General features: G+C 45.8%; 2 protein-coding genes across 10 annotated transcripts in view; one reads left to right on the forward strand and one right to left on the reverse strand.

Annotated features, from left to right (window-relative positions):
- The window catches only part of ETNK2 (ethanolamine kinase 2), a 26,468-nt gene extending 25,013 nt beyond the window's left edge, over positions 1–1,455 (forward strand). The window contains exon 9 of the transcript XR_014512546.1: positions 785–1,455. The gene's annotated coding sequence lies outside the window, so the exon portion shown is untranslated. The remainder of the gene's footprint in view (positions 1–784) is intronic.
- The window catches only part of SOX13 (SRY-box transcription factor 13), a 59,913-nt gene continuing 39,873 nt past the window's right edge, over positions 850–20,889 (reverse strand). For 4 of the 9 annotated variants that reach the window (XM_083445557.1, XM_083445558.1, XM_083445556.1 and 1 more), the window contains 9 exons: positions 19,961–20,029; positions 18,134–18,248; positions 17,206–17,288; positions 16,961–17,120; positions 14,972–15,081; positions 13,293–13,389; positions 12,389–12,532; positions 5,889–6,105; positions 850–5,127 (listed from right to left, as the gene is read on the reverse strand). In XM_083445557.1, coding sequence (XP_083301683.1) covers positions 4,848–5,127; positions 5,889–6,105; positions 12,389–12,532; positions 13,293–13,389; positions 14,972–15,081; positions 16,961–17,120; positions 17,206–17,288; positions 18,134–18,248; positions 19,961–20,029 — 1,275 coding nt within the window. In that variant the 3' untranslated portion in view covers positions 850–4,847. The remainder of the gene's footprint in view (positions 5,128–5,888; positions 6,106–12,388; positions 12,533–13,292; positions 13,390–14,971; positions 15,082–16,960; positions 17,121–17,205; positions 17,289–18,133; positions 18,249–19,960; positions 20,030–20,889) is intronic. The other 5 variants (XM_083445564.1, XM_083445562.1, XM_083445563.1 and 2 more) reach the window with 3 other exon arrangements.

Below are 20,889 nucleotides of genomic sequence, written 5' to 3' on the forward strand. Positions count from 1 at the left end.
TATGAGCTGGGAATGCTGTAGCTGGGACCAAGGCAAACTGGGTCTTCCATCATTAATTTAAGCGGCGATTCAAATCAACCCTACTTATAGGGCAGAAGCGATGGACAGAGCACCACCTTCTTACCTGACCCCCCCTTGTCTCCTGTCACTGGCACACCAGGAGGGGCATGGTTCAAACATACCGGCAGAGCCAATCCGTTGGTGAGTTTGTACCACACTAAACTCATCATCACTTCATTCCTGTAGCACACCACAGCAGTGGCAATGATAGGTCAGGTAAGCTGTGAAAGACCGATTCTTTTTAATTTACAGTGGTGCCCAAAGTGGGGTGGTTACAAACGAGAAGGGTGAAAAGGAAGCGGGATGGTTAGTCCAGGCTCAATTATTTCCAATTGAATAGAAATGATGGCATGGCTAAGTAGGTAATCTCACCCCACATCAAGTAGTGATTTTTTTAAAGACTGGATTGGCAATCCCAGCATTTGGGACATTTCAGCTACATGAGAACTAGGAATCAAAGCAACTAAAAGCTAAGGACAGCAGGTGTATTTGTGGGGAGGGGGGGTTGAATGCACTTCAAAGACAACTGCTGATTCAATTGGCTTTTTCCTCTTGTAAGCAAGTTTTGCAGGGGTCCTTACAGGACTGGGCTGCATGGCTCACATCTGCAGCTTCCTGGTCAGTGCCAACATCTGCATATTAACCCAGAGCAGGTTTGTCTTGTCCAATGTACCTTCTGTATTTAAGAGCATAACCAGGAGCTATTCTCAATCTTCACCTGCAGGCAGAAAGTAAAAAGGACTGGGGGCTGTTGCGTCAGCTCCACAAAACTAGATCTCAGCACAATCCTCTGCTCAAAAACATCCTCTTTATTGTACCACGGAAAAGAAAACCCATTATAAACAAGTATGTTGAAATATACAGGTTAAGTTACTAGTCTTATTAACAAAATAAAGCTCTATCTATATGTACAGATATCTTTAGGGGGGGGGGGGAGACAGGGGACAAAACAAAACTAAAACAGCAGCCAGTTGCTAGAGAAAACCAAGGTGGGGAGATGGATGTGTTTATAAAAAAAAAACAGCAAGAGGCAAAGCCTTACCCATTTCCCAGCTAATTGACTCACTTCCTCTCCATTGAGCCTGTCACGTGCCTTTCTTTGCTCTCATGAAGCTGTCTTTAACATAAATGAGAGTTGGGGAGGAATAAATAACCAGGGAGGTGCAGGTAAAGCCAGTCAGGGGAGCCAAAGCAGCCAGCACAGGTCACATGGATGGCGGCAAGATGATAGACAAGGGCAGGTTCCTGAGGGAATTCCTGCACTTGTCTGTTGTGGCAAAGAGAACAGAAAGTCTGGTGTGATAGCTCAAAGACTTAACACAGACAGAGAGGAATAAACCTTTGTGAACGAGGGTCCAGGTGCAAGGGCATTAATTAGAGGTTTCACCTTTTTTTTTTTAAAAAAAGGGGGAACACCTTGCCACTCTTCTTGCAAGTGCCATTTTGCTTGTGATGCAAGGAAAGCAATGAAATATTGGTCCCTTAGGTTGGGTCACGTGGATAAAAAAGGTTGATGTTTAAATACGGTGGTACCTCTGGTTACAAACTTGATTCCTTTCGGAGGTCCATTCTTAACCGGAAACATTTCTTATCTTGAGGTACCACTTTAGCTAATGGGGCCTCCCGCTGCCGCTGTGCCGCCGGTGCACGATTTCTGTTCTCATCCTGAGGTAAAGTTCTTAACCTGAGGAACTGCTTCCAAGTTAGCGGAGTATGTAACCTGTGGCGTTTATAACCTGAGGTACCACTGTCAATTACTTTTGCCCAAAGAAGGAAGGACTTTTCAGATGACATGGAGTTTTTCTTGAAAATACTTTCCATCTTGAAAATAGAAGTGGAGCTGAACTGCTTTTACCTCCAACTCTATCCTCCTTTCTCTCAGTGTTCATCTCCACATCTGGAATAAAAAGATGCAGTATACAGGCACTGTTCCAAGATATGAGGGAGGAGGATTCCCACTTGGGACGGCCATCCTGTCAAAAGCCAGAGACTATCCATTTTCACTATTGAGATGAGGCAGAGTAACGGTGTCTTTCTACTATTTTTGCTTTCTCTATGCCATTCCATCTTTGGCCAGTAGAGAGCAAACGCCTCCCATGTTTTGGAGCATCTCTACTTTTATATTCTCCATTGGCTTCTACTAGAACATTGTCAGAGAAGACTGAGAAGTTTAAGAAGGTCATCAGGTGTGGTGAGGTGGGGGAAAGGGGTGTATGCAAACACACACACACTATACATCTATATATTTTAAGACCATGACCCTCTACATTCCCTCTCAACGCCCCTACTTCTCTTTCCTTCTTTTCAAGTGGTGAAATTCAGCATTCTCCACTCATTGGCCAAGGACAATGTGAATCAGTACCAGAACTACTGCAGCTGCTTTGACCAATTCCACAAAAGGATAAATGGGAGTAGAACTGGGCCAGAAGGATGCAGAAGCCCCTTCAGCACTGGGCCAAGGAGGACTTGTGTATATAGTCATACCTCATGTTACGTTTGTTTCATGATACGTTTTTTCACGTCCTACGGCGACCCGGAAGTACCGGAAAGGGTTACTTCCGGGTTTCGCCTCTGGTAAATGCGCAGATGCACAAAATGACACCACAGGCATGCGCAGAAGCAGCGAATTGCAACCTGTGAGTGCGCAAGTGTGCCGCTGCAGGTTGCGTTCTATTCATGTTGCGAACGGGCCTCCGGAATAGATCCCATTTGAAACCAGAGGTACCACTGTAATAAGCAAGGAAGGGCTTGTGTTGTGACCACAGCAGGTAGAGAAAATTGACATGGTGGACATCTAAATACATCTAAACACACCAGACAGGGTGTGTGCTATTGGCCCACAGTTATTTAGAGTTACCAATTCATTAAAGGTTTTAAAATGTACTCATTCAAATTACTGGGCCTTGAATGAGTCCCGTGTTGCAATTTTTCCTCACAATCTCCCTGGGTTACAAGAGGGGAACTCAAGCACCTGCTGCCTTCTTTGGCTGTGCTAACCATTTCTCTGGCTTCCTTGCCGGAACTGAACCCCGATTCCGCGGGGCCGACATGGTAATCACAGACCATGGCAATGGAGGCACATCCTAATGCCTCCCTATCAATGTTCAGTGGTACTGTCTCTGTGTACTGTAACAACCACAGGTGATGGGGAACCAGGGTTCAGTTCCCAAGAGGGGGCCTGAGAATCTGTCACCACATCCGAGGCAAGCAGCTGCTGTTACCTGTGCCATCTTAGACCCGCTTACCTGGGAGGAAGCTCCATTTAACTCAATGGTATCTGATGCTATGGAGACACATAACCAGGGTGGCATAACTAGAATTAACTCCGCAAGAATCTCTGCCTGAGTTGGGATTCTCCTCTTCTCACAGATATGACCAAGGGATCCTGATCTCCACTAAGGATCTAGTTAGTTTTGAACCCTGCTGCTGCTGCTGCTGGGTGTCTCCTGCTGCTGCATATACTGAGAACTGGCAAGCACACAAGCACAGGAGGGAAACGGGCAGTGGCTTATTTTACAAACTGGGCCAGGGCTGCCAAGGGTAGAAGAGGGCCCCTCCGAGATGTCCGTTGTTATTCATTCAAGTCCAGAGCTAAAAATGGCTCTATGGGAATTTACTGGCAGGGGTGGTGGGAGCAGAAAGAAACAAACACAGGACAAAAGTGGAGCTGGGGTGGGGAGGGAGATGCAGAACTGGCAGGCATCCGGAACATACAGGGAACAAGCGTTCCACCCAGTTTGAGCAAAACTGAAAGGCCCCAGAGAGGTCAGATGAACTGGTGGTGACTGTGTGGCTACTAAAAGCTGGTGCAGAACGCCAGCAGGTGAGGCCTCTGTCCAACCAGCTGCACACACCAGCTTTCAAGGAAAGGAGATCAAGCAAGCAATGGACACAAGGAGAGATTTGCTGGTAAGCCACAGCACAACTGAATGCTGCATGGAAGACACATGCAGTTGTGACTAGGAGTAAACTTCTCCCCAGTCTTGCATTTGCTCTGAAGAGCAAAAAGATTGGTGTTATATTGCTCAGTTGGATTCAGGAGATCTTACATTCCTGGATCGGCTTCAGGTTATATTCCCGGTTGTATGCACTCCCTTGCCAGTCCATAATGGATTTTGTTCCCTCTTATATCAACTCACAGCAGCTGGAGGAGAGAGCCCTGCGCCTCCACCCAGAGGGCAGGAGCGATGTCCCTCAGCAGTCGCAATGTCATCTGCATTCCAAGGCTCTCCTTGAATGGCGCCTCTCTTTGAGCCTGACCCTCATGCACATTCAGCAAGCCTGAGCCAAAATTCCTTCCTTTCAAGAGAGAAGATGATGAATGATCAAGAATCCCTACCAACACTATGGACACCAATGACACACAGGCCAGATCCTTCCTTTCTTCTGCTCCATGTCTGTCTTTTATATAAAACATCTAGGAAAACACTGAGTCAGACCATTGGTCCATCAAGCCCAGTATTGTCTACTTTGACTGGCAATGGCTCTTCAGAATAAGAACCTTTTCATTGGAAGTGCCAGGGATTGACCTCCTGCACGCAGAGTGTGCCCCCCTATGCCGCTGAGCTACAGCCCATGAGTACAACTTGGTACAACTACCCACAGGTCTGGCTGCTTCCCGGGAATCTGCAGCCACACAGCGGAAGAACCTGGGGGTATTTTCTCTCTTCCTTGGCCCTCTCCCGCCTTCTTCCAAAGTCAGCTAATTATTTTGATGCTGGAAAGAGGACAAAGGCTGGGGAAGTCCCCTGTTTCCACACACCTCCCTCCCCCTTCACACCACTGGCTTAGTCTGTAAGAACCACCAGCTCGCCATCGCTCTTCTCCTCGCCCTCCGAATCCTCTTCTTCGCTGTAGTGGTACATCTCGCCATCGGGCACTGAATGACTGTCCTCAGCCCCATCCCCTTCCTCTGGCTTCAGGCTACGGGTGTTGATGATGACCGGCATGTTTGCTTCCATGCCACGGGGCAGGTAGTGGTCCATCAGGGGTGAAGCCAGCTGCATCCCAACTGACCGCTGGTACATGAGATCCGAAGAGGAAGGAGGCATCTGGCTGCCCTGAGGTCTAGAAAAGACATTACAGCATGAGAACCATAGCCCCCTCCCTGCTGCTCCGCCATTAACATATGCCCCACCTCTCCACAAGGGACTAGGGACTCAGCTGTACAGCTGCAAATATAACGTTTGAAGTGCATTATACAAATATGGCACTAGATGGCGATAGTGAGCTTATGGGAAATTCAATGTATTTTTCAAAACTTTTTTTTTTATAAAGCATTTTCACAGCATTTCTAAATGTGTCTAGATTCCGCCTAGATTGCAGTGTGTTTGAGCAATGCTGCCCTCTAGGAAATGCAAGTGAAACAGAGGAGCTGTCTGCCACGACCCTTGCTGGATACCAGCTTCCAGAACCTGGGAAGGGCTTTCGGGGCTGCCTGTCTTCTGTGAAGTGCCAGCTATGCTGATGTGATGTGATCCAGCAAAGTATTTAATCACATGTGTGATCCCTTCAAAGTCAGCGAGGCTATCCATAGGCTTAAAGTTAAGACCCCCGGTTTAGTGTTTGTCTGGGTCAGTATAAATCAGCTGTGTCCTTGCCACCAAGGCATAATTTTTAAGAATGTGCATGCCTCTCTGTGGCGACTACCAAGGAAGCCTTTGCTTCCTTGTCAGAGGTTTTGCTCGTGCAAAGGGCACTTTGCAGGGGACGTGCTGGGCTGTCTTTTGCTCCCCAAATCAGCCACTCCCTAAGTCGGATTTGAGCAACAAGAAGCTCCTGGCTGGGCTCGGGAGCAAACAGAGGGGAGAAGGGGCAGGGAGCCTCACGCAATCAGGTAGCCCTGCCTGGCGTCCTGGCGCCGATTCCTCATCAATGCCTTGTATTCGCCGACACGGAGCCGCTTCCCTTCCACGATGCAGGTGCGCTTGGGGCGGGGCTTGTACTTGTAATTGGGATACTTCTCCAGGTGCTGGCGGCTGAGCCGAGCCTGCTCCTCATAGTAGGGCTGCTTCTCCTGATTTGACATTGATTTCCATCGTGAGCCTGCAAAGCGGAAACGAGATGCAGAGGGAGAGGTTTAACCAGTTGACTTTGTTCTTGCTTCCAGCCACATATAGCTAGCCTGTTCTGCGCTGTCAAAATGCTGCTTTTTAATGTAAACAAGAGAGGATGTCCTTAAAACAAAAGAAGGGGAGGGACGACACGAAAATAAATGGATTTCAGATGTTGGAGATGAGAAATATAGGCAAGCAATTACTCTTCCAAGTCTGAACCCAACAAAAATGGGTTGTTCAGCAGGCCATAAATTGCAACAAACAGGCTGCATCAAGTAGATCACATAGTAGTAGTAGTTGAAGTAGTTGTGCACTGCCCATTTGACTGGGTTGCCCCAATCTCTCTGGGAGGCTTCCAACAAATATAAAAGCAGAACAAAACATCAAACATTAAAAATGTCCCCATATAGGGAATAGTGCTCATCTAGAAATTGTGCAAGACTTGATCAAGGCAATGGATATGCCAGATGGAGCACCCATTTCAAAAACAACACAAATCCTATATCTCTGCATCCCCTTGCAAAATGCCATATGTACCTTTTAAATGAAGAAGAGCAGAGGCAGGTGTCCATCAAATATTTTCAATCCACTTAAGCTAGGAGCAAGGACCATAGATTCCTCCATGTGTTCAGTTTGCACATTTTAAAATAGGTATATGTTTTATGTCCTCAGTGAACACTAACCCTAACGTCATGGTTAATGTCGCTTCACACTACCAGAAGGAAATGAAGTTATTCACAAGGACAATGTACAAAATACAATATACTATGAAATCCATTAACACGAAAGAAATATAATGAAAGTGCTCATCCACAAAAAAATTATCCAAGCACAAGATAACCACTGCAAAAGGATGAACACCAAAAATCAAACCAAACCACCAAAATCCAGGAGACGCAGTGCTTAATAAAGACTTCTTCACCTTGTAATGAGCACATATAGCTGAAAAGTTTTCATTTGAAACTCTTAGCTATTGTCAAGCAGCAAACACTGACTCAGAAAGGTTGTTTACATATGTTATTATTTCAGAGAGATGCACTGCACATTTCAAACACTGCATTACTTGAGAGGTGGTAAAAAGAGCCAGACTGCAAGGCCCAAATGCCAAAACAGACAAGTGAGAATTTAATTAATTTTATTTCTTTCAGCTATTTATATGCCACTTAATCGCTGATGTTTCTAAATGGTGTGCATAAAAAATTACAAAAAGCATATGGTGAATAATATCAATGAAAATTAAACATCAGAACAGAGAACTTCCTTAAAATGCTTGCTGGAACAGAAAGGTCTTTTCAAATGCCCAAAGTTCTAACAGGGAGGGGATCTGCCTGAACTCAGCTAAGAGGAAGTGCCTCAGAATCAGGCCCACAATACCAAATGTACAGCTTGTGGGGGATACAAGTCGTGCATCTGAGTCACTGGGGACCACTAACAGTTGTTAAGGGCTTTGCAAATTAATACAAGAACCTTTAACTTGGACTGGTAACATATGAGCATCCAGAGCAAACTGTTTAAACCATGGCGTTATGTGCTGGCGATAGTCTGTCCCCACAAATAGGATAGCGGTAGTGTTTTGCACCAGCTGGAGTTTCCAGACCAAGACGAGGGCTTGCTCCACCTAGAGTCCACTGTGATAATCCAGCCTTTCCATATAAAAGGCCACAAACCACAGTGAACAGGCAGCCCACCTATTGCTAATGAGAACCCCTCCCTCCTGCTGACCTTTCCTGTCACCTTCCTATGCTGCTCTTTTTGAATTCTTCCCAGCACAAGGTATGGTGAGCAGGTGCAACAGCTAAAATAGGCTGCCCCGCTGTAACTCGAATTCCCTGGGCTGGGTGACCTTTACTGTCATTCCCACCAGAAAGTGTGTGAAGAATGCAGGCTGGAGAGATATGGAAGGTTTCGTCCAAGCAGGGGAAGAAGCAGAGGAAGAAAATCAGCCCAAGATTATTTTGGCAGACAGGACTAAAAACAACACAGCAAGCATTCAGGAGAAACTCAGCCTGGACAAAATTCACTTGGTCAAGACTTCTCGGAGAAGGAAACTACAGCAAAGCAAGGTGGGTTGAACTACCCTTAACTATTAAAGAAACTCAAAATCAAAACAATGATGAGTCCTGAGGCCAGATTTGCAAATACAGCTGAATGAGGCCACAGAATGGACCATTATCATTTCTGACTTGCAGGCAGGGGTGCCATTTATGAATATTTACCTAAGTACAAAAAACCCACAAAACACCCCTCTTTGCAGCAGAAACTGGCACACCATGAAGCAGCTCCCTCCTCCCAATTTCTACTTGTAGGTAATCAAAATTAAAATTGAGAGCGTTAAAAAATGGCAACATCCTCATCTGCATTCAGAAGAGATCTAGTTGATTCTACCGTCTCCTTCTGATGCAGCTCCAACCAGTGTTACATTCATTAATATCTGTGAAGTATTCAGCTGCTGCAGTTCATGTGGGCACGATACAAATTTGCACACCTTCAAACTATGCCAGAAAGATTCTGATGCAAATTCCCCCAGCAAGCTCATGAAAACTTTGAGATATGCTCTCTCAAATAAGTAATGTTTAAGTAACACAAATCCATCACAGTGGCTATTTGTAGGTTGCGGGGTGAAAAAGGCAGTCTACCACAAGGCCCCTTGATGCTGAAGGTCAACGTGGGTTAAGAGCACTCCTTTAAATAAAGAGCCCTTACTTTTATTTTAGCAACAATGCACAAGCCCAGATTAAACATGCGGAGAGTAACCCACAAACCTCCAATGCTGAAGCATAACATGTTCACTCCCAGCATCAGTGGACTGAGACCTCCTTCAGAAACCACACCAACCTCTTTAAATAACCACCCAGGCTATGCGACAGCTCAACACTAGGCCACATCATGGGAAACACATGCTTGAGTGAGACAGCACTGCCGCTAGTGAGGGTTATTTTTGTTTAGCATTAACAAAACATGACATCTATATTAGGTACTGTGCTGTTAACTTCTACCTGTGGTGTACAAAAAGACCAGACAAGGAGCTGGATGTCACACAAAGCAAGGGTACAATCCAGCCTAGCTCTAAGACTCGTGTTCCATCAGCACAAGGACTTCTCCTTCCACAGTGGAACATTTCCTCCCTCTTTTCCCTGCCATGCACTCTCTAAATCTCTTCTAGGGGCTCCCTGCAACCTTCTGGAGCAGATTTGGGGAGAGTGTGGGATGTGCATGGAAGACAGTGGGGGGAGTCCTATTGTGCAAGTGGATGTAGAAATTGAATACTGCCCTGTGTTTTTAAGGCTCAAATCCTATACCCACTTACCTGGCAGTAAGCCTCATTGAGTTCAACAGAAATTTACTTCTGAGTAGACATGGATTGCACTGAGTGTATGCTATTATCCAAGAGTTCACAATCTTCTACTTAAATTTTGGGTTAAGATTCAGGTGATGAGTGATCATATGATTTCTCAAAATATGCTTCTTGGAACAGTCTTCAAAATATACCTTATATAGCAAGCTCATGGTACTTTATTCTCACAACCTGAATTTTCAGAGCTATGTGTTCTTACAACTAGGTTCCCTGCTTACTGGCTCTGAAGAAGAAGAAGAAGAAGAAGAAGAAGAAGAAGAAGAAGAAGAAGAAGAAGAAGAGGAGGAGGAGGAGTTTGGATTTGATATCCCGCCTTTCACTCCCTTTAAGGAGTCTCAAAGCGGCTAACATTCTCCTTTCCCTTCCTCCCCCTCAACAAACACTCTGTGAGGTGAGTGGGGCTGAGAGACTTCAAAGAAGTGTGACTAGCCCAAGGTCACCCAGCAGCTGCATGTGGAGGAGCGGAGACACAAACCCGGTTCCCCAGATAACCAGACTCCCACTCTTAACCACTACACCACACTGGCTCTCATTCTACAAGGTAATCTCATTCTAATCTAGTGGCAGAGCATATGCCAATTTTTGCTCAATAGGCTGGAAACCACCCACCAGCTGGGAATATTATACAGCAGAGCTCCCTGCAACTAAGAAGAGTTCTCATGTCATCATTCCACTTTCTTTACTGACCCCATTGCCAACGTTTTTGACAGGCCCCTGTCCCAAGAAGCTCATTGTCTTTTCCCCTCTTAAGTTAAACTTTAAAGCACCATGTACGTATATCTACACTGATGTAGCAGAGCAACAGCATACAGCTGCCAGGTCTAAGAAAAGTTGTGGAGGACCAGGCAGGGGTTGGGGAGCAAGCCACAGTGACTGGAGCAAAAGTGTTCCTTCACCCTCAGGTTTTCCCCAGCCAGGCCTTAGAATTCCTTAGAATTGTTTACCTGGACTGCTTGTAAAACAGGATGGGGAAGTTGCGGAGGTACAAAAGCTGTGGATCCACTTCTTATTTTGGTCCTTTATAAGCAAGCCCTTGTGGTTGTTAAGCTTGCTAACAGGGATAATTGCCATACAAGGGGGTTTTCTATGGAATGAAAAGTATGCATAAAGTGGCTCAGCTTGCTATGGCCACTGCAAAAAGCCTGGGGCTACTTTCTCAATTCAAATGTTGTGGGTTGTCATGGCGATAATTTGTAAGAAACTGAGACCCAGGAGTTGCCTTTTATATTATCATTTTTAAGCGAGATAATCCATTTTATCAGGTGTACACATGTTGTGTGTCTTGCCATTGGATATACTTCACAGATTATGACATTTGCTGTTGGCACAAAAATAGTTATTATAAGTTTTGGCAGAAAACTGTAAAATTGATCGGTTGACCAACTTGACTGTTCCAAACTGGAACACTCACTTCTGGGTTTGCGGCGTTCGGGTTGTTCGGCAACTAAGCCGTTCGAGAACCAAGGTTCCACTGTACTCACTGCAATGGATGTGCCATCTCCCATCTTCAACCATAAATCCACAGGCAAACCATGGGCCATCTCAATGAAGCTTATGGACCACTGGTGGTCCAAAGGCCACACTTTGTGGACCTCCAAGCTATGGGATTTGGCCTGACACACAGGCCTTTGTTTTAACCATGTGTTTCATGAGTGTTGGTGAGGGCAGAGATCATCCAGGAGTAGGCAAGGCCTAGTGTAGCACTGTTGGTAGGGCAACTATTGTCTACGGGGAACAGTGATAAATGGAGATAAATCTAGATAGTCAGTAATTTGTAATTTAAAGAGAGATAAATCTAGATGGCCAAAAAATTATTGTGGTTCCAATAAAAGCACTAGAGAAGTCAACACAGGTTGCTCATCATTTCCATGTCTCTTTCAGAGCAGCTCCTACACTGCTTCATTTAATTCACACCCCCTTCGCTTCCTTGTGGTCCAAGGCAAGATACTTTCACTGCTCTTATCACTTAGGCTGGTTTGTGATAAGCCATCCTTTCTGCCCAATCACCATGGGTTCCACAGGTAATCCTGCAGATTAGAATGAATATAGGCATGTTGTGGATTGCCACCTAATTAGCACTCATCAGTACCAACCGATCAGGATTTCTGCTGGCTGTGAATTTCAGAATAACTTCACATGCCGGGCATCTTTAGGTCAGCTGCATGCTGGTGTGAAGAAACAAAATCGCCTACTGGAAACCTCTCTTCTAAGTTCCAGGTTTTCAAGCACCAGTTCCTTGGGTTGGCGGCAGTCCACAGACTGCCTCCCACCAACCCACAGCTCAGAATCCTGTTCCTGGAAGGAAGCCTTATTTTGTTCCTTCTTCCAGCAGCAAAGCTCTAAAGAACAAGAGACAGAATAGGCTTGCTGCTGAATGGAAGAAGTGCTAAGTCTGTACAGGCTCACTCCTGAGAGCTACTGGGAAAAGCTGGCCGCCTGCTGACTTCACAGCTGCCAAGGAAGGCCTAGAACTGCTTCTCTAGGTCAGTGCAAAGCCAGCAGTTTATGTCACTAGCTTGCAAAAAAACAAAAAAAGGCCCACAACCACAGCTGTATCTATAGCTTTCTGAGAATGGGCTTCCTCTGCACATGTGGGTTTTTGCTCTCTCTTTTTCTAATGCAAAAAAAAGACCTTAAAAAATAGAAAATGCTGCTTTCACATCTGCTTGTGTGCTCAGGTGTCAGAGCCAAAGAATCAAGACAGCTGAGAGAGAAAGAGAGAGAGAGAATATGAGGAGGATTTGCTTTTGTGCTTTTATCCTAGCGCACAGCCTGCTGGTAACCTGCATGAGATTAGCAGTAATTCCTTGCCTGAGGGTGCATGGGGCTAACAATGTGCCTTACAGGAATCCCAAAAGCCATGGAGGGGAAGGGGGGGGGGAGCAGAATGAATAAGGACACCCGCCCACAGACTTACCTAGAATCTTACTGATGCTTGAGTTGTGCATGTCTGGGAAGGCCTGCAAGATCTTGCGTCTCTCGTCCTTGGCCCACACCATAAAGGCATTCATGGGACGCTTTATGTGGTTGTTGTTCCTGGATTCGGGGAAATGTCGTGAGCCTGTGAAGGAAAGACCAAGGAACAGCCACTATAGAGACACTGGCAAAGCCAAGCCAAACAGAACTGGCAAGGGATTAGGACGTTTAGGAGCAACCAGCAGACTCAGTTTAGAAAAGAAAATACTTTTTTATGCAGTGGTTCAACTAGGGAACTCGCTTGCACAAGAGGCAGCGATGGCCACTAACCTAGATGGCTTTAAAATAGGATTGGACAGATTAATAGAGGAGAGAGATATTGGTGGGTAAAGTCTGCCTCTGCAGTTAGAGGCAGCAGTCCTGCCCTCCCCAAACCATGGACTTCAAAAATTCTCAGCTTCTTTGCAGTTTCACTTACACCTGACATGTGGAAACCACACTGTGCTACCTATAGGCCATGTGTGGAGAACCTTTGGCCCTCCAGGTATTGCAGAGCTACAACTCCCTGACCATTGACCATGGTCGCTAGGGCTGATGGGAGCTGAAGTTCAGCAATGTCTGCAGAGCCAGAGGTCTCCTACACCAGCTATAGATAGCGAAATGTGGTTTCCGCATATCAGCTGAGTGTGGAACTGAAAAGAAGCTGAGAACTTCATGGACTCATGGGGGAGGAATCTCATTATACAAACTAAATGGGATTTTTCAGCTTGGCCTTTCCCCCACCCCAATTATTGGGCTTTGGAGACCTGAAAGATGTTAACTGCAGCAGAAGCACCTATGAGGAGCAGAAACGGGGGGCACCCAATTCTACCATAGATAATTTTTTTATGATCAACTATCATTACCATCCCCATCACAGGTTAGCATGGACTCATCCAGTCTCTGCAAAGAAGTCTCATCCACCTGTTCTTTTGCAGGTGAAGAATCCAAGCTGACGTGGTCCTGAAAGCACATTGGAAGGTGGTTTACTGAATTTTACCAGGGCAAGCAAGGTTAGGAGTGACTTGAATGAAAACTTCAACTGAAGCATTTACCGGCATGCATTTTGTGCTAAAAAAAGACTGTATGCTTTTACTTCTTGTTAGTCAAAAGTAAATGACTTTTGAGAAATAAGGAGCCCCAAAATGCAGGGCTGCATAGTCTAAAAGCTGCTCCTTGACTGGACAGCCAAGAACCAGCATGCAGCACTATCTGCAAGACAAAGAGGCCTGGAAAGGTTGCTTAGAACACACCACCATGTTTGAACTCAGCAAGCAGGGCAGGAAAATTTCAGAATCCCCTCAATTTAGAGGGAAGCCCCATTGAAACCAGACTGGAACCTCCAACAATCATTCTAGATCACTTCTAAAAGCATCACTCTAAAGACAAAAGTCATGGGAGCAAGATCTTCTTGTAACTTTATGACAACAGAGCAAGAATTCTATTTAGTGATGCTCCTGCCTGAAGTTCATAATTGGGGCACAAGCTTCCCAGTTCAGAATTTCTGGGCTAATCCTGAACCAACCCCCAACCCTCCAAGATCCAGAATCAGATTATAATTTGTTTGGTTCCAGCAACAGCCTCTCCACCGCCACACTTCTTCCCTTACCCACTGAATCAAACTGGCAGCGTTGGAGGTGATGAAAAGGGCTAATACTGTTACTGCTTAGGTCCTACAGCAGCATGGGAAGTCCTGGGAAATATAATTCCCCAAAGATTCTAGTGTCTTAATAAGAAAGTTGAAGATCTGGGAGACTACAATTCCCAGAGAACCTGGTACCTGGGATGCTGTTGCTGCATCTAGACCAGGCATCCGCAACCTGTGGCCCTCCAGATGTTTTGGCCTACAACTCCCTTGATCCCTAGCTAACAGGACCAGTGGTCAGGGATGATGGGAATTGTAGTCCAAAACATCTGAAGGGCTGAAGGTTGGGGATGTCTTATCTAGACTGCAGCATCAGCCCTTCTTGTTGCCTTTGCAGAGTATATTTTGGGGCAAAAAGAAGGGACAGTGGAGGTAATTATGGAATCCTCACTACATTGTCTATTGGGGTAGAAGCTCAACTAAGAAGCTCACAAGCCTTCTCATATTCCTGATGACCTCGATAGAAGCACAAGCTCAGCATGCCTCAAGCTTAAAAATGTATACCTAAATTCAAGTCCAAACCAAGTTCCAATTAGCTCATTATAAATGAGTCCATTCCTAATTGAGCCTTGGCAAGTTCATTCTTCACTATTACAAAAGTTGACTTTGAAAACTTGGGTACCAGTCACATTCCTTACAGGTGATGGGTCTATCCCTCCACAGATTCCACATTATACTTATTCGGATCTACTTCCTCAAAAATATGGTTTTCACACCTGACTTTTAACAGAGAGTGCATCTTCAGGGTGTTATAGGAAATCTAAGGTTTTATATATACAGAATAAATGTTCATAAATGTACAAGGCAAACACACATGCATAAGTATAGTGCCTGAAACAGTATGGAAATCCTGACTCTCTCCCTCTTTAAGACCAAACGTGTCTCAGAAATACCACTTACCTTCCTATAGGGATGATTTGGAGATCCATCCAACGCTCTGCTTTGGCTGTGCAGAAGCTGCCGGGCATCCTGGATTGCTTTGGTGATAGCATCTCCCTCCCCCAGGAACCCTGAAATTTAAAAATGGAATGGAATCAGTGTCACAAGATCAAGCAGATCTGGTGCCCTTGCACAGAGCTCATTCTCAGAAAGGTACTTGGGGAAGAAAGGCATGCCACTTAAGTTCCAGTTCCAGCAGTCTTAGATCCATTGTCTTCTAAAGCATCCCGTTAATCTTCTCCTCAGACCCATCAAAAGATTTTTGTCTTATCAGAAAGAGAAAGCTTTAGTTATCTTGTGCCTTCCATTATCATGAAACTGCAGGGTGGGCCCCTCTCATGCAAAACACATTATATTACATCCAGGTACTCTGCAGCTATTTATTTGGAAATACTAGCACTGTACCATAAAGAATGTTGGGATGCGGGTGGCGCTGTGGGTTAAACCACAGAGCCTAGGGCTTGCCAATCAGAAGGTTGCGGTTCAAATCCCCACGACGGGGTGAGCTCCCATTGCTTGGTCCCAGCTCCTGCCAACCTAGCAGTCAAAGTGCAAGTAAATAAATAGGTACCACTCTGACAGAAAAGTAAATGGTGTTTCTGTGCACTGTTCTGGTTCGCCAGAAGTGGCTTAGTCATGTTGGCCACATGACCCGGAAGCTGTCCGCCGGCTCCCTTGGCCAATAAAGCGAGATGAGCGCCACAATCCCAGAGTCGTCTGCGACTGGACCTAATGGTCTGGGGTCCCTTTACCTTTACCATAAAGAATGGAGATTCAGGTCCCCACTTATGGAGATTCATAAGGATTCTGTATTTGACCACAGCAAAGTGGTTAAATAGGAAACAAATCACATTTTAGTGAATTTGAATATGTGCTTCTAGAGCAGCCCTTTCCTAATCTAGTGCCTTCCATAGATGTTTAGGCTCATACATCAGTCCCAGCCAGCATTGCCAATGATCAAGGATTATGCAAACTTTGGTTCAAAACATCTGGAGGACATTGGTTGAAAAGGCTGCTCTAGAGTAAGGTTACCAGTTTTTTTTCAATGAATCCGGGGACACTTTTCAATTCTAATGGATTTGGTATGGGGACTGATTTGTAAATCCGGAGACTGTCCCCAGGAAATGGGGACATCTGATAACCTTACTCTATAGTGAAAGTATATTTCTCATGGTATCTTCCTTTTCAAAACCAAAGCAAAAAACTGCCATACACAAGCAGACTTGGGATTTTAAATTAATGAAAATTTAAACATATATTAAATGAAACACATTTAAACAGAGCATGTGGATATAACTGATATGAAGTTGTGTTATACTGAGTTAGACCAGGACTGAGCATTGCCTCCACTGGTTGACAGCAGCTCTCCAGTCTTCCTTAGTTCTGCCTGGAGATGCCAGGATTGAACCTGGGAGATTTTCTGTATGCTCTACCAATGAGCTACAGCCTCTCCCCTTCCAACACTGATGCAGCAGGACCAACAGAGGAAAACAATACCAAACAGAATCTCGAGGAATGCCAGGTTCAAGTCCTTCCTAAATCCAGGGATGGGTGCAGATCTTTTCCCGCAGCAAATCAAGAGAGCAAGGTAACAAATCATGAGCTTGCAGTTGTCATCCAAATGCAGAAGCACTTCTGTGCCAGCTCGGAACCTGAGCAGGGGGAATTTCCATAGCCTTACTGTTATGTGCTGAAGTTCTCACCCTGGGCCAGCAGGGGGATACTGTAGATAGTTTTCACTCAGGTCCACATATGCAAATAAGGGATTGAAAGTGAAGTTCAGTGATTGGATAGTTACAGAAAGTGGTTACTGTTGTGTTGTAGTGGAGCTCTATATAAGCAGGCTGGCTGAACCCTTCAGCTCAGTTCTGCTCTGGCCTGTGAATAAACAAGAGCTGTTTGAAGAATCGCTGTGTCATCTGATATGTTCACCCACAACTTAACACTTACCCAAAGGGAGGCTGGGAGGGCTGGTCTGCAGCTCCTGAGAGACCCCATGGTTAGGAGTGAGGGACTGGCAGCTGCTGATCTTTAAGCTGGGTGAACTGGAGGAATTGGGGAGCTCGGAGCCTTTGGGCTTTGCTGTTAAGTTCAGTGGCTGGGAAGATTCCTGAAAAGGAAGGAGAGAAGGAGAGTAGAAGTGCATTCGCAGAGGAGTTTGGGAGCCCACAGAGAAAACAGTTTGAGGGTTGCACCTGGATCTGTAGGTGGCCTGAGCTTGCGGGTCTCTTCAGTGCGGACAGAGGGGGGCTGTGCAGCAGTTGCATGGGGTACTCCACTGCAGATGGGACAGGAAAGAGAACAGTCGGAGATTAGTTACCGAATCAAACAGCTGCTCAAATCTTTCTCCCAGCGAAATCTCGCCAGGAATCGCAAGCTTTCTGCATTAAGAGCTAGGAAACTCAAACGGGGCTCTCAGGGTTAGGCAACCCAAAACAGGTTTGCATAAAATTGAAATCGGTTTAACAGCTAATCAATAGTGTCTCTGAGCATTTGAGGGAGTCATGGTCCTCTGATGCAGAGTCTTCCTATGACAGCAGCCCCAAGGAGGAGACAGATCCACACACTGGTCCTTCTCATGTGAATCCACTGGCATTGGAGCCTACATCTTATCCCCTAAACCCTGAGAAAACACCTCTGATAACTAAACCACAGACTCCTCTGAGGATCAGGGGAGCCCAAATGAGCTTTCCCGAAAACAGTTCCTACAGATGCAGCACTTGGCGGGGTGTGGGGAGGGGGAACAGAGGCCTTCCCTCTTGACTGTGCGGCCCAGACCATAAAGCTCTGCCAGTTCCTCCAAGACCCTACCGAGACAATTTGGGATTTTCTGCCACAGCTGCAGGGCCACTAACTGTAATCCTGGATGGTTTCTTGGCCCTTTTCTGAGGCAAGGCTAGCCCCAAACATTCTGCTGACTCAAATGAAAGCCAAGACAGGCTAGCTGGAACCAGCTCTTTAAATCCAAGAAGCCTGACTGATTTGGCTTTAATCAAAGATACTAATTTGCCAACCGCATAGACTTGTGTGGTCCCATGGACATGCAAGACAACTGTGCAGAAGCACCCAGAAAGACTGTGTCCCATTAACCAGAATTCAACACTTTTCTTGACCTCTTCGTACCTGGTTTACAAGGGATTGGCTGGATGGGAAGTGCCATTTGAGGATCTGGGGAGACCGGAAGAGGCTGGTGGCTGGGAGGAAAGGCTGGAATCATTACATAGGGCATGTTGACCTGCTGGAGAGAAAAGGGCGAGGGGGGACAGACAGACAAACAGAGCCAAATACAAAGTTACCTTTAAGCAGTGCTTTTTTCTAGGGGATACTGAAGGGTACATAGTACTGGCACCTCTTTTTTGGTTAAAAATGTGGCATTTACTGTCATGGGCGTAGCCAGGGGGGGCAGCTGCCCCCCAATCAATAAAAATCAACACAAATCTGAGGTTCTGCCCCCCCCCAAAAAAGCCTGCCTCCCCCAAATAAAAATCCTGGCTATGTCCATGCTTATTGTAACAACTTCATGTTGAGTACCAGCACCTGTTTCTCTAGAAAAAAAAGCATTGCCTTTAGGGAACAACAGAATCTATCCAAAAATACTTATCCAAGATCATGTGAAGGAAGTTCTGGAGAGATCTCTATGGCATTCTTACTTTTCACTCCATTAGGTAAAGGTAAAGGGACCCCTTACAGTTAAGTCCAGTCGTGAAGGACTTTGGGGTTATAGCGCTCATCTCACTTTACAGGTCAAGGGAGCCGGTGTTTATCCGCTTCCGCGGACCGTTTTTCCAGGTCATGTGGCCAGCATGACTAAGCCGCTTCTGACAAAACCAGAGCAGTGCACGGAAACGCCGTTTACCTTCCTTACCTACTTATCTACTTGCACGTTGATGTGTTTTCGAACTGCTAGGTGGGCAGGAGCAGGGACTGAGCAACGGGAGCTCACCCTGTCACGGGGATTCAAACCGCCGACCTTTCTGTACCCTCCCAACATATCTATGGAGGTACAACCATGCTATACTGCAGTGGAGGGAAGGCTGAAGCTTAGGGTCAAACTACAGTGAGAATGAGATGGGGAAATGCATATCCAGTGCATATCCAGCCAGAAGGGATGGTGGGAATTTGCAGTGAGGGCGATTTGGACAGGGGCTGCAGTGCAGGAGGGAAATTAGGACCTCCCCTCTGCACAATGGCTTTGATCAATTTGCCTTCAAAGTGAAGGGCCTATGGCTTAGTGGTAGAGCACGTGCTTTGAATGAGGAAGGTCCTGGGTTCAGTCCCTGGAATCTTCTGCTAAAAGGGTAACAATCAGCTGCTCATGAGTCCTTGCAGAGAGCCACATATGGTGCTTTGAAGCCCTGATGATTAGCTGGTTGTTAGGGCTTTAAAACACTATATACACAGCTATCTGCAAACACCAGCGATCAGACAATTGCCAAGGCTTGCAAAGAGCTGTGCAGGGCAATATGCACAGGGCTTTGCAGGTGCCACCAGCCCCTTTACAGCTAAGAAAAATCTTTACCTGCCCCATAACTGATGTCATAGATGACTTCAGGTGTAAGGCAGGTGGCCTCAGAGACCAAATTGGGAAGCATGGCAAGCCTAATCAGAACTGTGGGCCACAGATTAACCAACCCTGATGCACAACATACACCCCAGTCTAAAACACATTCACTTTGAAGTGAGACCCATGGATTTTGATGGGATTTACTTTTAAATAAGGGGTTTAGATTTGCAGCCATTGGCAGACCTATCTTATGGTTTGAATCCATGTTCAGTTCACTATTGTCCTGCTTCTATGTCAATTTCTGGACAGCTAGAAAAAAGAATTCACGTGACACTCCTAACCTAGTTACACAGGGAACATCAGGCAGAGCCAGGTGCCAACCTTTGTCTCCTGATTTTCAGTCTATCTTCCTTGCTATGTGCAGGGGGAAAGGAGACCCCTTTTACCTGGATTTGCTGCTGTAGCAGGTTGATCTTGTGTTGCTGCTGGATCAGCTGTTGCTGTTGCTTGGCAATCTGCAAGAGGAGAAGACTATGAAGGGCCAAGGGGCCAAATAGAGAGCCCATGAGAGCTGCTGCCTATGAACCAGGCATTGAGAACTTCAAGACACATGACGCTTCCCATTCAGCTTTCCCAAGCGCTTCTCCATCTTTATTACAAAGGAGAACCTCCCAGCCCTTCCACAAGCCAAGCTTGAGTATTTGTAAGGAAGAAGTGAATGAGCACATTATTTGAATCAATCTGGTATCAGATTTGCACATTACAGAGCAGAAAATGAGAATATAATGCAGGGTGAGGAACCTGCAGCCATCCATATATCCAGCAACAACTGGAGGACCACAGGTTCATGTCCCCTGATATAATGTGTACAGCATTACATTAGAGCTGGGCCTGAAAAGTGGTAGTATTTTATGGTTCTACAGAGTTGGAGTTAGGCAGTGGTATCCCAATACTTAACCTCATCCTAAAATCTAAGCTCTTGGGATTACTTCTAAATCATGAAGGCTTGCTGTCTCTCAAATTTGGTAGCACTGCAATGCATAACTACATCTGATGAAGTAAATGATTGTCCTTACTTAAAAGACTCAAGTGGCAATAAAATAGGTAGTTTTTATCTACTTTGCCACAGCAAACTAATATGCCCACTCCTCTGGAATCTCATTTTCTTAAAATTGTTCAGTTCCGGAGGTCCGTCCGCTGGCCAAAATGGTACGCTAGAAGAGGCGTCTTCTGCGCGCACACATCTGGTGGCAGCCACTTCTGCGCACACACAGATGGCAGAAGCCGCTTCTACACATACGTGAATCACGGCAAAGCTGGTGTTTTCTTCCGGATTTGCCGTGGACGCAACTTGGAACGCCCGCAAGATGAGGCG

Source organism: Podarcis tiliguerta (genome assembly GCF_965153285.1).
Source record: "Podarcis tiliguerta genome assembly, chromosome: 6".
Lineage (NCBI taxonomy): Eukaryota > Metazoa > Chordata > Lepidosauria > Squamata > Lacertidae > Podarcis > Podarcis tiliguerta.